Raw genomic sequence first — 19,639 nt, 5'->3', positions numbered from 1 at the left:
GTCATGAGAAACCTCTCCATGCCCAAAAGGTAACGGTATGGTGTGCGGCTTCATCAACTGGAATAATCAGCCCATTCTGTTTTGAGAATGAGGCCAGAAATACAGTGACTGTTAATTCAGTGCGATATGTTGAAATGATACAGAACCTTTTTACACCACAGCTCACCCATTTTCCAGTGAATGAAAACACAATGTTTCAACAGAATGGAGCAACAAGCCACACCGCAAGAATTTTAATGGATGCTGTGAATGCTTTGTTCCCGGGCCACGTCATTTCTCAGAAAGGGGATATCACTTGGCTGCCTAGGTCACGATATGTGATTTCTTCCAGTGGGGACACCTCAAAACGAAAGTGTTTGGAGGTAATCCACCCAGAACAATTCCAGCCCTAAAACAATCGATCAGTAAAAAACCTCGCATTTTTTAATACTCTAATTTTTTCCCTATTTATACAAGGTGCTGAGGAGAGTGCATTTTCAAAAATATACTATCGAAAGTCAAACGGTTTTTGTACTATTGAGCGACAAATTTAGCATATTTTATAAAAACAAGCCTCTTTTAGCTCTCAGAACTCTGGAACCGTTTACTGCAGAACATTGAACGGGAGCTCATTTTGAAGCTGACATTTGGTAGATTATGTTAAGAAGTAATCCTTATTTTCATTGTATACAGAGAGACAGATAATCTGATTTTATTTACTTTTAGGCTTTTTGCCCATTTGTAAAAATGTAAAAAATATTGAGAAAAAACCTTGTGTTATTAAGAGGGATTCGGCATTGTTTGCTTAGTGGCTCGGCAATAAGTTTCGAGGGTATTAAATAGATTATTTTCACACCCCTAGACTTGGAACGGCGCAGTACCTCACGAACTGGCCAAGAGCTGAAGATAAGCGAGTATTGGGCGTCATTTTACTCCTGTGTTTATGAACACAAGTTTCCAGCTATGCGCTACTAGATGAAACATCACGTGTTTATGTCTTCTGGCCTTGCTTGCCTAGGCTAGCTCTTGCCTCACAGTCAGCTGGTTAGTTCATGCGCGTACTATTTATTTTCTTTATTTGATATTTTCAATACTTTATCAATGATGCACCAGTAAAAAATATGTGTTTATTTGTACTTTCAATGCGGAATCTAACCATATATTTTTAAAATATTTTTTCGTGGGCAAAGGCGTCTTAATGAAGAAAAATCTAAATTTCTCCATTTCCATAAAAAGTAAGAAAAACTGTTTATATGTCAATATAAACTTTAACTTCTCAGCATCAAAATACCATGATTTTGATCAATGGGTGAAAGAATTTTGGAGCCACAACAGTTTAAAGTTGCTAATTTTATGAAAATACGATAAATTTAAATATTTTTAATTTAAACACTATGAAGTTCTGATGCCTCAAACTTTTCACAAAGCATTGTATCAGACTTGTCAACGGACAGAAAAAGTTTCATTGTATTTAAAAATTGCAGGGTCAATTTTCTCTATATTTCGGTCGATTTGAGATGGAATAGCCCATATACAAGAAGAAGTTGCTGCGATACCTGTTAATATGCTGAGAGGGGTTATGCAACAGTTCGTGGCCAGACTCGAAGAATGTGTGCGTTTCAATGAAGGTCACTTGGCTGACGTAATTTTTAAGAAATTTTTTTTTTTTTTTGCAAATCTAGTCTTTCAGGTAAGGCTCCCTGTAAAGCAGATTTGAATAATTTCAAGGGAAAAATTGTTCCGGGGCCAGGTATCTATCCCAGGACTTCTGGTTGAACGTACCAGCGCTCTTTCCAACTGAGCTATCCGGGAACTCCACCCGACACCGTCTCAACTTTTCCCTTTATATCCACACAACTCGCGTGGGCTGACAAAATGCCAAAGACCCACATCGAGTGCACACAATCTCTGTGTGACTTGGAATTGTGGTTTTCTGTTAACGTACACAGTGACGTATATATTATGCAAATCTAGTCTTTCAGGTGTCAGGTTGAGATGGTGTCGGGTGGAGTTCTCGGGTAGCTCAGTTGGAAAGGGCGCTGGTACGTTCAACCAGAGGTCCCGGGATCGATACCCAGCCCCGGAACAATTTTTCCCTTGAAATTATTCAAATTTGCTTTAAAGGGAGCCTTACCTGAAAGACTAGATTTGCATAATATATACGTCACTGTGTACGTTAACAGAAAACCACAATTCCAAGTCACACAGAGATTGTGTGCACTCGATGTAGGTCTCTGGCGTTTCGTCAGCCCACGCGAGTTGTGTGGATATAAAGGGAAAAGTTGAGACGGTGTCGGGTGGAGTTCCTGGGTAGCTCAGTTGGAAAGAGCGCTGGTACGTTCAACCAGAGGTCCCGGGATCGATACCCGGCCCCGGAACAATTTTTCCCTTGAAATTATTCATATATTTTTTTTTGTTGCATACCTAATGGCTATTCATGTATTTGTTATTTCTACTCATTAAATTGATGTAATAGTAACTTTTCATTCTTTTTCTACGCCTTGAAATCTTTCCATTTGATTGGCCCATCTTTTATTTCCTCTCTCCTTTACATCCAGCTGTAACACAATATCTGCAATAAACGAATTTTAAGAGTAAGTTAAAATCAGGAAAGTTTACAGGGTCCACTCTGTGTACGGTATACTGGGCAGTAATTTGTGAGAGTCTTAGAGGCCTCTGGTGGAAAAACAGAAAACAGTAAGCGGCCACAATAAGTCAGTAGACTGTAGTATATCCTGCACTGGAGAACAAACAGTTCCTTGAGATGGATAAATAAATAAAAGACAAAATGAATAAGACGACAAGGTGTAGGGGCATAAAGTGATGTGGAACTCCTTATCGGCTGGAAATGTTGATGGATATGTGATTTCACTGTGACAGGTCTGGTGAGGAGGGGAAATTTCCTGAGTTGCTGCAACGTGCAGAGACTCGGCTTACACAAGTTGCTCCTGATAGTCATGTCCTTCGCACGGAGGAGCCTGCTTTGACTAAGTCCATGCTGGAACCTGAGCAGTGGGACAGTGTGGCACGTGAGATAGAGGTACAACATTTTAAATTAACAGACATCATAACGTATTCATCTGCACCACACCATTAACTCAAATTAAAAGCTGAATAAAACTTATTTACAGAATATAACTTACTTAATGCTTTTAGAGAACCTGGAGGTTCGTTGCCGCCCTCACATAAGCCCGTTATCAGTACGTATCCTGAGCAAGATTATTCCAGTCTCTACCATCATATCCCACCTCTCTCAAATCCATTTTAATATTATCTTGCCATCTACGTCTCGATCTCTCCAAAGATCTTTTTTCCTACATGCCCTGCCCACCTCAAATGTCTGAATTTAATGTTCCAAATTATGTCAGGTGAATAATACAATGCGTGCAGTGTGCAGCTTTGTCTATTCTCCCATTATTTTCCTAAGAACCTTATTCTTATTCTCAAATATCCATAACCTCTGTTTCTTTCTCAAAGTGAGAATGCAAGTTTCACAGCCTTATACTGGTGACAGACTACAGTCACTAATCGCGATTATCAACCTAATTGCGTTCGGGTTTGTAATGTGTCACCATCCCGATCGCGATCAGGAGCTAAATCCTGTTTCCAAAACAAGATAATCACGCTGAGGCACAGCTCAGTGAGGAAAGTAACATTTTAGTAATCTTTGGTTTCGAATCATCTTGATTTATATTATTTAGGAAGTCGTGATAGCTTCTGCTGTAGAATTTTGTTACCTCTTCCATTGTATTATATGAAATAGAAACGAAAATAAATGGCTAGAAAATTAATTTGGCTCCTATTAGGCGTAGTGGAGAAATTTAATGCAGATGTGAGAAAAGTAGAAATATATTAACAAATGACGGACGAATTATTCATATATATATATATATATATATATATATATATAGAGAGAGAGAGAGAGCAATAGACGACTGCTAAAAGATGTTTCATTTCAATAAATAATGGATTACAAACTGGAACTGGTTTCTTTTTCAGATTTTCAATTTCAGTCTCCATTATGATGCTATCGTTGAGGTTAAGATTGATTTTAAAAATATGTTTTATTACAAAATAATATAAATTTTTGGCATGATTATATAAATTTTATAGGTTATAAAATCTCTTTTCAAAATAATAGAAATAGTAATGATATAAATTTATCAGTTTACATTGTAAAGCATATAACAATTTTAACAAATAAATTCCTATATCATGCTGCATGAAACAACAAAAAAAGGAAAAAAAAAACAATGAACAAACATCAAAAGAAAATATGAACTTAAGGTGCTGTCCAGAAGGGAAACAAACATATACGTATGTACATAGAGAAAATTGTTTCCTCTATGGTAATTCAGCTGTTGATCACACAGGACCAAGTGTGACCTAGTGTGTCACCACATTTTCGGTAATTGCGATCAGAGCTAATCACGATTAGCGACTGCAGTGTGTTACCAGTTTTACAGAACAGCTGGTAATATAACTGTTTTACAGTTTTATAAATTCTAACTTTCAGCTTTTTTGAGAGCAGACTGGGTGACAAAAGCTTCTCAATCGAATAATAACAGGCATTTCCCATAGTTATTCTGTGTTTAATTTTCTCCCAAGTGTCATTTATATATGTTACTGAATATAACAGGATTATTAAAATAGTCTCCTTCTGTGTTTCGATAAGTGGACACATTAGTAATCAAATAGCTAGAGCATTGGCTTTTCATACCACAAATCAGAGTCAAAACTACAGCAGATTAATTGAAATTTGTGATGGACAGAGATGGCATATAGAGGTTATTGCTGGATACCCCCATTTCCCCTGAAATTAAGCCATTTCTTAATTAATTATCATTGTCATATTTCTGGTGCAATATAGGTCCACTTCCACGTGCTCAACTATAGGTACCATAAAAGATAACAAGTGATTCAGAATGCTGTTCTAGAGGGAGGACTTGTATCAGTATTATCAATCAAATAGGTACACGATATTAGAGAGAAAAAAAAATAGTGCTTGGTCAAATGTAGTTTTACTTTATAGGCAAATTATGTTTCATTTATGCCTGTTAAAAGGATAATGTTGATTTAGAATTGCTCATTGCATTAAGGAAAGAAGTTATGCTTCTCTTATATTATTCTAAACATCCGAGAAACATACTGTAAATTAGGCCTTCATATGTACACTTGTCTTTCTATATTACTTTAAACTTCCGAGAAACACATCCATAAATTCTGTGGCCGGGAGGAAAAAGGTCTTAAGTTAATTTTTTGTGAAAATGAGATTTTGATATTTTCTGAAAGCGGAAACAATTCTCTACAATCGGGTAAAACGGTTAAAGTCAAATAAGACTCCTGACTGGATTTATAGAGCATTACATCCTAAATACTTTTTGTATCGAGCACACACAGAATAAAGGACTTGAGAATATTTAATACTTTATTGCTTACAAACTATCACGTGTTTACTGTCGACCTGGTTGGCGAGTTGGTATAGCGCTGGCCTTCTATGCCCAAGGTTGCGGGTTCGATCCCGGGCCAGGTCGATGGCATTTAAGTGTGCTTAAATGCGACAGGCTCATGTCAGTAGATTTACTGGCATGTAAAACAACTCCTGTGGGACAAAATTCCGGCACATCCGGCGACGCTGATATAACCTCTGCAGTTGCGAGTGTCGTTAAATAAACCATAACATTAACGTGTTTACTTTCCATGGTTCCCTATTAAAAAGGTCTAAATTGTATTTTAGTCATTTTATCACATTCTGATGCCCTTTCTTTTTAAAACTTTAAGCACCAGGGTAAACAGTCATATAATTGTTTAAGATCCATTTTGCATTCCTAATAATTTACATTTCTCATTTATTTTGACATGAAAAAGGTCTTATGTTTACATAGTTCCTTCTACTCAGTTTGGCTTCTAGTATGTTGTTGTTGTTGTTGTTTTCTAATGCCAGGCGTTTGACAATAAAGTCATTTTACCTCTTGCACTCCAATATTTTTCAAAGATATTATCATGACCAGCCAATGAAGCACAGATTGGCTTCTAGTATTAAAAGGGCTTAAGTGCGGCTATTTTTGGAAATAAACAAGAAAATTGTTAAATGAGCAACATTACCTATTTTAGAAGAAATATAAACAAATAATATCCTGGAAAAACCTCTTAATTAAAAAAAACTCTATAATTGACACTAATTTCAATCTTTCTACTGCTCTCCTGAAAAGTATAACATTTTTACTTAAGACCTTTTTCCTCCCGGCCACAGAATTATACCCACAGTTGTAATAATGTAGAATAATATGGTAGGAAAGATAGTGTACACTGGCCTCTGCAGTACCAGTATGATAACTGCGGATTAAACTACAATGACTATCTTACAGAAATGAGAAGAAGATACACACACAACCCAAAAAGCAGCAATCCACAATCTCTGTTGTCAATAATTCGGTAACCTTCGAATGTTACATAATTTGACATATGCTGTCCTTGTTAGAGAAATGAAATTTATATAAAATGGTTCTTTGTGTGATTCTCTGTCTTAGAAATTGAAATATTTTTATGATCATCTTCAAATTTTTGTCCTCTCTTCGTATAAGGTAAAGAAGGCAAAGTCTTTTGCAACAGCTTCAACCTCCATACTACTTTTCATCTGCTTTGAACTCTTTCAGTACTTGGTCATGTGAGGACTTCAGGCAAAGTGTTATTCTGTGGCTGTAAGGCAAAATGGGGTATGTACGAGGAGCATCCAGAAAGTAAGTTTCCCGATTTTTTCCCCTTAAAAGTAAACGTAATTAGCCATGTCAGTTATGCATGCATAACACATCTATGACGTATCAATCATATGCCAGCCGGACAGGTCCCGTCTGGTGCCAGTAGCTTGGCAGCAGTGGTCTGAAATGGAAGCTCTTATTCCTTCTCCCACCGCCTGCGAGGTTTGGTCAGTGATAAAGTTCTTTAATGCACAAAGCATTACGCCAATTGAAATTCATCGGTAGCTCTGTCAGGTCTATGGGCCGAACATCATGAGTAAGCAGATGGTGCGTCGCTGGTGTAGGCAATTTTCCGAAGGTCGTCAAAGTGTCCATGATGAAGAGCGCAGTGGGCGACTGTCCCTCATCAATGATGATCGTGTTGAGCTGGTGCGGCAGTGCATCATGGAGAACCGTCGCTTCACGATTACGGAGCTGAGCAGCCATTTTCCGCAGATATTGCGATCCTTGTTGCATGAGATTGTCACTAAGCACCTGCTGTTCAAAAAAGTGTGTGCCAGGTGGGTGCTGAAAAACCTGACACCCGAACACAAAATACAACGTTTGGGAGCAGCACTGGCATTTCTGCAACAGTATCACGATGACAGCGACGAGTTCCTCGACAGGATCGTCACGGACGATGAGACTTTGATTTCGCACTTCACCCCGGAAACCAAGCAGCAGTCAATGCATTGGCGGCATAGTGGATCTCCGGTCAGGACGAAATTCAAACAGACGCTGTCAGTACGGAAAGTGATGTGCATGGTGTTCTGGGACAGGAAGGGCATTCTGCTCATTGACTTCCTTCCAAGAGGTGAAACAGTGAGCGCTGACCGTTACTGTGAAACACTGCGAAAATTCCGACGTGCCATTCAAAACAAGAGGTGTGGAATGCTTACTGCAGGTGTTGTGCTCCTCCATGACAATGGTCGTCCACATACGGCTCGGCGCACAGCAGCTGTTTTGACGGAATTTGGCTGGGAGTTGTTTCATCATCCACCCTACAGTCTTGATCTTGCTCCCAGCGATTTTCACGTTTTCTTGCACCTCAAGAAATTCCTGTCCTCCGATGAGCATTTTGGCAATGACGAAGAGCTGAAGACGTCTGTCACGCTGGTTCCATTCACAGGCGGAAGAGTTCTACGACAGAGGGATACGACAAGTGTCTCAATTCTGATGGTGGCTATGATGAAAAATAGCTGAAACATTGCTGTACCTGTTGCCAATAAATGTTTTCCTGAAAGTGTGTGTTCTTTTTTTTTTTTTAAATAGGGAAACTTACTTTCTGGATGCGCCTCGTAATTTCTTGCAGTCTTTCTGGAGCAAGGATTTAAAGTTTGAATGACAGTATAAAATGATAATAATCATGTTTCACAACAAGTCAGAAAAATAATAGAGATATGCATGTTGTCTTTTACCACAATAAAGATAACATCATGATGCACAGCATAATGCAAAATCTCGTTTTTGCCAAAAATTGACAAATCAGCTTTTGCCTTAGAACCACAATATTGACGTTCTCACAGCTCATTGGTAGGAACAAAGACACTTATTTTATTAAACTCTTCGTGAAGCACAGTGAATAATTTAATATAATATTATACTCTCACTTTGTGGCATTGTGCTATATGAATGAATTTTCTTCCACATTCTAAAAAAGGGAGTAGCTTATGCTGAACTGAACACAGGGTGTCTAGTTTTACAGTGACTAACATTCATCTATGCTTATTGACAGGAGTGGACTGATTCAATGAAGACACGTGACCAGAAGCTGAAGGAAAGCAGCAGTGATTCTCAACTTGCTCTCGAAATGCCACCTGTGCGTGAAGCCAAGATCAATAAGACAGAGCCATCTCTGGTAAGTATGGAGTGCCTGCCAGGTGTGACTAGTTCTGCGATTGTCTAGCAACCACTTCAGCTACTTTTTTCGATTAATACACCATAAGTTATTTATCCGAATAAAAGCCGCACTTACATTTTTAGGTTAATTTTATTTATATATGCCTGCATTTATCTTTTGAACACTCATACACGATTTTAAGCTGCAGGCATACTCGTATTTCGTCAATCTTAATATAGTGAAAAAATATGGTTTATATTCTGGTATGTACAGTAATCGCATACAACATAAAACTAGTACAGTTAACTCTGGATATAGTGAACTCGGTTGTAGTGAACATTCTGCTATAATGAACCTAAATCGTGGGTCCTGACCCATATACATTAAACAGTACATTAATATATCCGTTCATAGTGAACCCACACTTCAGTTATAGTGAACCTAAAAGCTAGAACTTCCAAGAAAATGCTGTAATTTTAAAATGACCAGAATGGTAATTTATGAAAACCCTTTCTCGTATAAACTTCCAAGAATATGTTCAGAACAAAATTTCAAACCTGCTACTCCGTAAGTACATTGAAATACAAAGAAAGGATTTGTTTGCTTTCCTGGACAGCTTGAAACATGTTTAAGAGAATAGTGTACCCAGTGAAAGATAAAGGAAGGATTAATTCTGACCTCTTTAAATAGTATAAGAATAGTAATAGAAAGTGTTTTCTTTTTAAAGGTAAGGTAAGTACAGGAAGGATTAGTGTATATAATGAGTCTTAATCCTACCTGTAAAAGTGAACCCAGGAAAATTCCAAGGCCGAGTATACAGTATCTGTGTTATTTTAGTTGTATTATTTTCCATGCCTCTCAATTTAAGGTTTGCTTACTTATTCATTTTTCATTTATTGCCAGAAACATTAATACTGTATGTATAACAACGTCAGTAATATAAAAACAGACACTTTGGATTTAGTGAACCTCGGATATAGTGAATGAGACTGTATTTCATTGTGCATATTATGATCTTTTGTCTCGTGTATCTTGATTTCATTTGATGCTGAATTGATAACTGGGGGACAGAGAATTATACGATGTGTCCGCAAACTCACTCCGCAGCGAGGAGAGACATTCAATCTCCTAGCGGGAAGTTTTAAGTTGGCAGCAAAATCATTCACAAGTGTTCAGTGTCGATCTTTGAGTGAAGTGAATCCCACTTCCAAACTTAACTGCAACTGCTAGCGGTGAATCCCACCTACCAACACAACTGCAGCCCCTAGCATATACATCACCGTCTACTTGCTGTGGAGTGAATTTGCGGACACACTCAGTAGTGACTGATTCTTATTGTGCATTCTGGTTGGTTGACGGCATTGTTGAATTTATTTTGAGTTTGCTGCTTCGTATTCTTGATCTAGTGGATCATCTAATTATCTTCTGACCAGAGCTGTGGTGGGAACTGCCTCAACCAATAAGGCAACACCAGCGACTGGACAGGGAAGTGGGCATGTGGGGTTAACTGGTTTTGACCTGACTCTCACGCGACACATTTAGTGTTGTTTGAATAGTTCAACCAGCTACACGTGTACAGTCTGCTAAGAATAAATGGCAAATAACAGTCCTAATTATTCTATCCCACATCGGGTGTTTATTTACAATTCGTATGTCCATAAAGAATCCGCTTCTGCTGTCAGGAGATTATTTCAAGAGAAATTCCGAGATGATTGATTTCAAGTCGTGATATGATTCATAAATTAGTTAATAAATTTCGGGAAATGGGAAGTGTTCAAGATAAGTGAAGAAGGCAACGTACATTGCTCACAGAAGGAACTCTTGATGACGTTGGACAACACTTGGAAAATTCCCCTAAGAAATCTCCTAAACAGAGGTCAGAAATATGTTGAAAATGGAGGCAGGCAGTTCCCGCATCTCCTTGTGTGACGTGAGTGAGTACATAACTTTTAAAGTGCATTAGAATTTATTACAGTCGCTCTAGTATAACAAGTACAGTAAAACCCCGATAAGATGCTGTTCAAGGGACCGGGTGTAAAATGCGTATTAACCGGGACCACGTATTAGGCGGGTATACTAATTTTGACTTATATGTACAGTACTGGTATCTATTAGCAGTTTTCTTTATTGAAATACATGATACAGTATTACTCCATTATGTAATTACTGTACTGTACATCAAAGACATTTACAATATGTACTGTACTTAATTCTTTCGAAACAAAAAAAAAACCATTTATAGTTGGTTGCCATGTGCATGTTCTCAAAGTCCTCATGTTTACCACACTTCAGTTTCTGCGATTACATCCTCCTGACGTCGCAGCTGTAATGATTGAATCGCGATTTTTTATTATCATTCTTAATGTCGATGATGGGATTCCTAACGAGTCAGAGAGTTGTTTTTGTGTAGGAGTACTGTTCTCATCGTACTTTCGTAAGATTTCCAATTTTTCCGACACAGAAAGGGCTTTTCGTTTAACACTCATTGTAATCACATTCACAGACACAAAAGGACAACAAACTGCGCAGCAAAAATTTCCAGAATTTTATTATGGCCAAGTGAGGAATGTTGTTTGAGAGAGAGAGAGGGTTAGCAAGAGGGTGAGGTATTGTAACTGTATTTAGGCTTTAACCGCGCAGGTAAGGAGTTGAATAAGAGAGCATAACAAGAGGGTAGAGTATGAAGTATGAAGGTTTAAATGCGCAGGTAAAGGGTCGAATACCAATACTTTTCAGGTTAATGGCACCAGTGAGTTCAATGACCAAGATGTTTCATTGCTGTTACAGTACATTGCTGAAAATTACATCGAAAATATTCCACAAAAACAGCATATTATGTGGGACTTGAGCGCAACAAACGGGATATTTTATTAAGGGGACACGCTACTGAGATCTCTAGTCTCCACAATTTTGATTGTAAGTTTTTTAAATTTTAAAATCGAATAGATGTTGATGAGTTACATGTGCACAATTATTTTTAAAATGTTATATTGAAAAATGTACTCGGAAAAAAATAAAATATAAAAAAGTGTTTATAATTTTAGTAAACAAATATCTGGGTCTCATATAAAGATAATTTGTTTCTTAAACTTTTAAAATGATGCTAAGACTACCTACAATGAAATGGTGCATGGGTTTGTTCCTAGTCAATACAGTTCATCAGTAAAAAAAATTAACTTTTAACATTGACCAAAATTGACGAAAACTCAGTAGCGTGTCCCCTTAAGGCATTATATATGAAATATGCAGGGACTGGACAAAAAAAAGCATATTACACGGGATAGCATAATAAGCGGGCATGTTTTATCGAGGTTTTACTGTAATCGCTAAATCACGGACTCATGTATTGCATGGCCAGCAGGAAGTGATAGCTTATCGACCGGCACAATTCCTGACGCAGCTCTGGTCAGACAATTATTGGACAACCCAGTATTTTCAAATTTATTTGTATAACACTGGTCTACGAGTGAAAAATTGTTTCCTGTTTTTTTATTAACCCACTTGGATATTACCTATATGTATTATGAATATTTTAATTCAAATCTCTTTCTCACTATGAGAAGTAGGGCAAATTGCAGTTTCTAAATTAATACGTTATTTTAGAGCAACTTTATTCTTAATTGTTATTCCTGCAACGTTTGGCACAAATAGAAATATCAGTCTTCAGTATAGTTCTCAGGTTCACTCCACACTGTTTGGGTAACTAACATAGTGAACCTGATGTTTTATATTTTCATTATATGAAGAACGGGGAGTCCATTGTTAATCTTGATTACCAAGTTGTATACTGAAATAAACATTATAAGTGTTTTTGTAAATGACTGTAATATATCTTCCCTGTTTTAGTGTATAGCTATCATATGCATAACAAAATCAATCAGGACTATTCACACACTTATAATGGAGCATTTTTATACACATATTGGAAACTGAATCTCGAAACAACAAATAAGGACTGATTGCATCCAGACCTTGCACTAAACTAGGAATTTCCTGAGTGTGACCCACTTTGGGAAAAAATAAATCCACCTCTCTTTCATTACCATTGAGAATAGAACGAAGTGGCCCCTTATTTATTTGTTGTTTTGTGTAATGCTGTGTATGCTAGTGTAATCTATACTTCATTTTGCACTTAGCAAGTATACATTTTTAAGTCCTTACTCATCTTTGCTTTCCATACTCTTACTTACTTACTGGCTTTTAAGGAATCCGGTGGTTCATTGCCGCCCTCACATAAGCCTGCCATTGATCCCTATCCTGAGCAAGATTAATCCAGTCTCTACCATCATATCCCACCTCCCTCAAATCCATTTCAATATTATCTTCCCATCTACGTCTCGGCCTCTCCAAAGGTCTTTTTCCCACCGGCCTTCCAACTAACACTCTATATGCATTTCTGGATTCGCCCATACATGCTACATGCCCTGCCCATCTCAAACGTCTGGATTTAATGTTCCTAATTATGTCAGGTGAAGAATACAATGCGTGCAGTTCTGCGTTGTGTAACTTTCTCCATTCTCCTGTAACTTCATCCCTCTTAGCCCCAAATATTTTCCTAAGAACCTTATTCTCAAACACCCTTAATCTCTGTTCCTCTCTCAAAGTGAGAGTCCAAGTTTCACAACCATACAGAACAGCCGGTAATATAACTGTTTTATAATTCTAACTTTCAGATTTTTTGACAGCAGACTAGATGACAAAGCTTCTCAACCAAATAATAGCAGGCATTTCCTATATTTATTCTGCATTTAATTTCCTCCCAAGTGTCATTTATATTTGTTACTGTTGCTCCAAGATACTTGAATTTTTCCACCTCTTCGAAGGATGTAAATCTGTCTTCTTGTACATACTTAGTGTTCTGCCAAATGGCAGATCTTTCACTGCAAACCCAGCATTCTCCAATCATTCCTATTTCTGCCTTCCTCTTTGTTTCCGCATATGATCCATATACTTAATGTCGTCTATCATCTGATATCTTCTTCTGCCATGAACTCTTCTCCCTTTCACGATTCCTTCCAGTGCATCCTTCAGTAGGCAGTTTCTTCTCAGCCAGTGACCCAACCAGTTCCTTTGTCTCTTCCTGATAAGTTTTACCATCATTCTTTCTTCAGCCATTATCAGTTCTGTCAGGGTTTTTGACCTGATCAGAGACTGGGAAATCCCAATTGTCTCTTTGTATATAGGGCTATTATGAAGTACCGGTAATTAACATTGTTGAAAAGAATATGTTGTTGTTGTTGTTGTCTAGTGCCTTGCATCTGGCAATGAAGCCATTAGCAGTCGTGGTTTCCAATACTTTTGAACAGTGGCTTTCATGTAACTGTTTTCTTAAAGGGCACCAGTTTTTACAATGTGGCAGTTACATCACCCGACTTAAACCCCCATTATGCAAGGGGGACCGCACCTGTCTTTGGTCAACGGGTCCTTCGGACCTAGCCGGGAGGACTAAATAGATGTTATTTAGATCCACCGACCTTTCCCTCATATGCCGCTGAGGGACGCTGTTGTGTTGTGATAGCCAGCACATATGTAAATGGCATTTCCTCCATAGAGAATAGAAAAGAATATAATTTCTAAACAAATTGAACTGTCAAGATGAACTAAGCAGCTATAAAATGTGTGAAGAACGTGATTTAGTTTTTCTGTGCTAAAACAATGCTTCTATTGTTATGATGCAACAGTTATCTTTAAAAAAGAAGTATAGTGTCAGGTATAACATCTCTCTCCTCAATTGGTCAGTAATAAGATTTACTTTTTGGTGCTCAGGGTTCCTTACCGAAATTTACTTAATTTTTTTAACAATTATCAGTACCATCTTTTGAAATTAAAAAAAATAACATCACCCAAATTCTTAAAGATTTCCTGTAGATTACACAATTTCATTTATACCACTCAGAACGTCTTAATTAAGGATAAGCTATATGTTAATTTTAACTGAAAGATTCGCGCATTTTTGCAAGCAGTTTGGTCTAGGACAAACTCTTGTCACTGAAGTATCTCTGTCTGCAGTGAAGGGATCTATAAAAATCCTAAGAAACCATCTCTACACGTAAATAGATTGATCTCTTTCCTATGGCGATCTGCTCATTTAAGTTGGCTCTTGCAACTAGTGCTAAATAGACGACTGTGATCACCTAATAGCAAATAGATACCGTACTAGGAAATTTTATGTTTTTTTCTGGAATTAATGATCGTTTGTTTAGTCGTCTTCAATTATTTATAATTGTGTTATTTCTTTTTCTTTTCCTTTTCCATTTTTTTTTTCATTATATTTGTGTACCTACCATTTACTCTAAAAAAAAGAACAATTTTTTGGTAAGCTTTGTCTGCTAGGCAGCCTTCACTTGGAGGAAGCTGAATAAAATTCAAAATAATAAATTTAATATTAAACATACAAAAAAATAATTTATTACAGTTGTATGAACACTTTTTGATAAATTAAATTAAAATTAATATAATCAGTTAAAAACCAGACATGTTTCGGAGGAATGCTCCTCCATCTTCCTCCGAAACATGTCTGGTTTTTAACTGATTATATTAATTTTAATTTAATTTATCAAAAAGTGTTCATACAACTGTAATAAATTATTTTTTTTTGTATGTTTAATATCTCATTTATGAACACTGTTGAATTTGACCTTACTTGTGTAAATTCAATAAATTTAATTTTAAAGTTATCTTTTACGATATTATATTGTAATTGATATTAACAGTGCTTAATTATTACAATTTATTTTACAACAATATTCATCTTTAATATTGAGGACCGTTTTTGCAAAACTTGCTAACTGAAAAAACTAAATTTTACAGGAGAGACAAAACACTATAGTAAGCAAGTTTTGCTGTATGTCTCACTTATAGCAGAAAGCAAGTTTTGAAAAAACGATCACACTTTGACACACTACAATGAAGAGAAATAACCCAATTTTACTAAGACACTTTGAACATCATGTAAAGGCCTGCCTTATGTTAACGAATCCATTAAAATCTCAATTTTGCAGGTAGCAAATTTTGCAAAAACGGTCCTCAATTCATTATATTATTGCTGTTCATTTCCGGATTCTGGTGGCCATACTTAATTAAGGCCAGACGATTTATTTTTCTTTAAATCTGTCTTTCGCTCTCTCTCTCTCTCTCTCTTTGTGCTACCATCATTATTCTGTTTTATTCTTGATTCATTCCCATTCATTTTTTTTAGTTTATTTATTTCTTTATTTATTTATTATTTATTATTTTGCTAATAATTGTAACATAAAATATACAGAGAAACTTTAGCTCGCCCCTGAAAGAGTAGAACTCGTGCTCAGGGGCGGATTCCTGAATTGAAATTCATAATTATACAATACAATTATAATTAATAATTATACAATACAATTTGCAATTATAGTATATAAATTTAAATTTACAATTTTTCAATTTTTATAAAATCCATACATAACTTTTTAAATTTAATACTAGAACTATTAGAATTGACAAGATTAGGATATTTAAATATAAATTTGTTATATATTCTTGGGGCTAAATTACTACTATGATTAAATATTTGGATTCGACTTTTATTTTTCCGAGGGTTTTTGTGTTTTTCAGTGTGATATTTTTCGTGCTTCTAATATTTCCGCAATTTCCGTTCTTGTTATTATTATCGTCATCCAACCATTCCATATTGTTTTGCTGTTAGAGTGATAAGCAGGAGCCAGGACCCTCAAAGGTGAAAAGAGCGGCACCTCGCAACTATTCAGACTGGGACAAGTTTGATGTGGACAAGGAACTGTTGAAGATGGAACTAGAGGAAGAACGCCGCAAGGAACAGGCTATCAAGAAAAAGAAGCAGCAGGAGAAAGAAGAGAAGAAGAAGGACAACAAGAAGGAAGAGACCCCTGTGACAGGCAACCTGTCAGCAACTGAGAAGGAATTCATGGCAACTAACGAGAAGGACCGTGGGAATGAGTACTTCCGCAGCGGTGACTATGAGCAGGCTGTGAAGCACTACTCCACCAGCATTGCACTGTGCCCGACACCCGCTGCCTACAACAACAGGGCAATAGCACGTAAGTGCAATGCAAGTTGAACAAACTTATCTGTGACGAGTCTACAGTAACTTAATGTTCGTTGTTTGCTTGCAGATCTGAAGCTGCACAATTACAATGCAGCACTTGCAGATTGCAACCAGGTGCTGGAGGCAGAGCCCCTAAATGTGAAGGCCTTACTGCGGAGGGGGATTGCTCATCAGAACAAGAAAAGCTACGAGCAGGTCAGTTTTGATGACAATGTTTAAGGCAGATGTTAATGATGCCATATGAAATGCAGAAAAGCTGACTTACACAACATTTAACAAGTTACCTATAGTCCCGTCGCTCTAATTTCTGGCAGCCAATCGCGTTGCAGGTCGGCTACATTTAAATGTGTGGGTCTTGTGATTCGCTGATTCATTTCTTAAGGCTCGATATTTAATATAATCGCCCGTCATTTTAGCTCTATTGTTGGCGTTCGCAGAAAGCACACGAAGACGTTATTTGCCGCTCAGTTATTTGCTGAATTACAGTGCGTTTGATTTATTATCATAGGAGCTACGACATGATAATGTTTAACGGTATGGCAAATAGATTCCTCATATGGTAGCTCGGAAACGTAAGAACAAAAATGGCTAACGATATACTACCTACCTAGACTTTATAGAGCCTTCACTTTTTAAGACGTAATCAAAGAAGCGGAGTCACGCCGGAAATAACAGCGTCGGGACTTTAATTATTAGCAACGAAAATTTGTGGCTTTGCAACACTCTTAGGGTCGTATTCATAGACGACACTTTGGACCAAAGTTGACTTTGGAAAGTACAAAGTCACCATTTTCCTATTTACAGTCGACACTTTGACGGAAGTTAACTTCATTTGCAACTTTACTTCGAAGTCGCCGAAAATCTAGACTTTGACTTTGACTTTCGTCCGTGGACATAAGGAAAATGGCTGATATTTGGGAAATTGTTGAATTGGCCGAGAATATTGAGGACATCTAGGAGATTATTAAAGCTGCTCATGTTGCTTAGCATATTATATAGGTTATAAATTCAAATCAAAATACAGATTTGATAAACATACCTATTAGATATCGTCGTTGTTCCTGTAAGAATTCCTATGTGCAAAATATAACTTTTTTTCAGTAGGAAGAAAAAACACATATTTATTCATTCTGTGATAGTGATACATAGAAGATTGTGAATTCTTTAATTTTCGAAAAAAAAATAAATATAATCACATAATACTTACTTACAAATGGCTTTTAAGGAACCTGAAGGTTCATTGCCGCCCTCTCATAAGCCCGCCATCGGTCCCTATCCTGTGCAAGATTAATCCACTCTCTATCATCATATCCCATCTCCCTCAAATCCATTTTAATATTATCCTCCCATCTACGTCTCGGGCTCCCAACTAACACTCTATATGCATTTCTGGATTCGCCCATACATGCTACATGCCCTCCCCATCTCAAACGTCTGGATTTAATGTTCCTAATTATGTCAGGTGAAGAATACAATGCATGAAGTTCTTCGTTGTGTAACTTTCTCCATTCTCCTGTAACTTCATCCCTCTTAGCCCCAAATATTTTCCTAAGAACCTTATTCTCAAAGACTCTTAATCTCTGTTCCTCTCTCAAAGTAAGAGTCCAACTTTCACAACCATACAGAACAACCGGTAATATAACTTTTATAAATTCTAACTTTCAGATTTTTTGACAGCAGACTGGATGACAAAAGCTTCTCAACCGAATGCCCTGAGATTATATGGTACCTTTCTCACAGCTTTGTCATGAAATGACTATAGCACATAGCCTGAGTATGAGATTGGTAATGCAAAGATCCCAAGTTTGAGACCCATTAAATTTTTTCCCTCTTTCGAACTGTGTTACACATTTAAAATTGTTGCTATAATTTATTAAAGAATATATTTTTCCTGAGTTTAAAGTAATAGATAAAGAGAGGTTTTGCTTCCTCCTATAGTTAGTGTATGTGCAATAATGATTCAATATTTTTCATGTATTTCATTAACTTCTAGTAAATAATCATCAATAAAGATAAGGACACACTTACTTCCGTGTTTTTTTATGATAAAACCAATTATAAAGTAGTCGCTCTTTAATAACGCAGTACTACTGTGAACATAGAAAACCCGTAACTGTTGTGTGGATGAAAGTTCCAATAGAATAGTTTTTAACATCTTCTGTGAGAGTACATTAAATTTGCTTATCTTGGTTTCTATAATTCATAGGTATAGTAATGATTATTTCCAGTCACAGCAAGTACGCTTCTTTTAATTATTATTATTTTTTTACCTGCCCTCCCTAAAATGGCAATGTGCCTTTGAACGTATGGAGTAACAACAATGTATCACGCACAGTAGGGATTTCATTAAAAGAAAAGAACAGTACCACTATACCACTAATCTTTTGTTTTAAATTTACAACATATATGAGTAGTTTAATATCAAAAACGGACATCTGTCGTCTAATAGTTTTGATCTAGAGGCAATTTTTTGTTTCACAGTGTTCTTTGTAATATTTAACACAATTTATTTTATAAATGTAGTGTTTGAGTTTGCATATGGTTTCACTATAACTGGAAAGAGCATGAAAAATTGTATGAAATCCACAGCTATTTAAATTTCGATCTGAGGTCAGATGTCCGCCTTTGATATTAAGCTACTCAATGGTCATAAATAAATTACAGCTATAATATTCTAAATATACAATAGGTAAAGGTATCCACTATATCTGTCGTCGATTTGCAAAAGGGGACATTTACAAAATGACAAAATGTTCGAAAATCGCAAAAACTATAACTAAGTTAACAAATTAAATTGTTCATATATTTTTTTTATAATTAGATCACTATGGAAACATACATTCAGGATTCATAAACATTTTAATTTTGTAAGTCTGTTATGGTTTTTTTGTGATTTTCCAACACTTTGTTATTTTGGATATATCCCCTTTCGCAATTTGACGACAGATATATGCCATGAAGACACTTGTGTGGCATGGAAGTTGGGCTCCATGCCTCCTTGATCTCAGCACTAGAAAGAGGTTGGCA

General features: G+C 36.6%; 1 protein-coding gene across 5 annotated transcripts in view; it reads left to right on the top strand.

The window, feature by feature from the left end:
• Nucleotides 1-19,639, top strand: part of Spag1 (Spag1 axonemal dynein assembly factor) — a 329,300-nt gene that overhangs the window by 293,286 nt on the left and 16,375 nt on the right. For all 5 annotated transcript variants that reach the window (XM_069820425.1, XM_069820424.1, XM_069820423.1 and 2 more), the window contains 4 exons: nt 2,860-3,019; nt 8,452-8,574; nt 16,235-16,604; nt 16,680-16,807. In XM_069820425.1, coding sequence (XP_069676526.1) covers nt 2,860-3,019; nt 8,452-8,574; nt 16,235-16,604; nt 16,680-16,807 — 781 coding nt within the window. The remainder of the gene's footprint in view (nt 1-2,859; nt 3,020-8,451; nt 8,575-16,234; nt 16,605-16,679; nt 16,808-19,639) is intronic.

The sequence above is a fragment of the Periplaneta americana genome, chromosome 3, assembly GCF_040183065.1.
Source record: "Periplaneta americana isolate PAMFEO1 chromosome 3, P.americana_PAMFEO1_priV1, whole genome shotgun sequence".
NCBI lineage: Eukaryota > Metazoa > Arthropoda > Insecta > Blattodea > Blattidae > Periplaneta > Periplaneta americana.
This window is presented reverse-complemented; position numbering and strand designations above follow the sequence as displayed.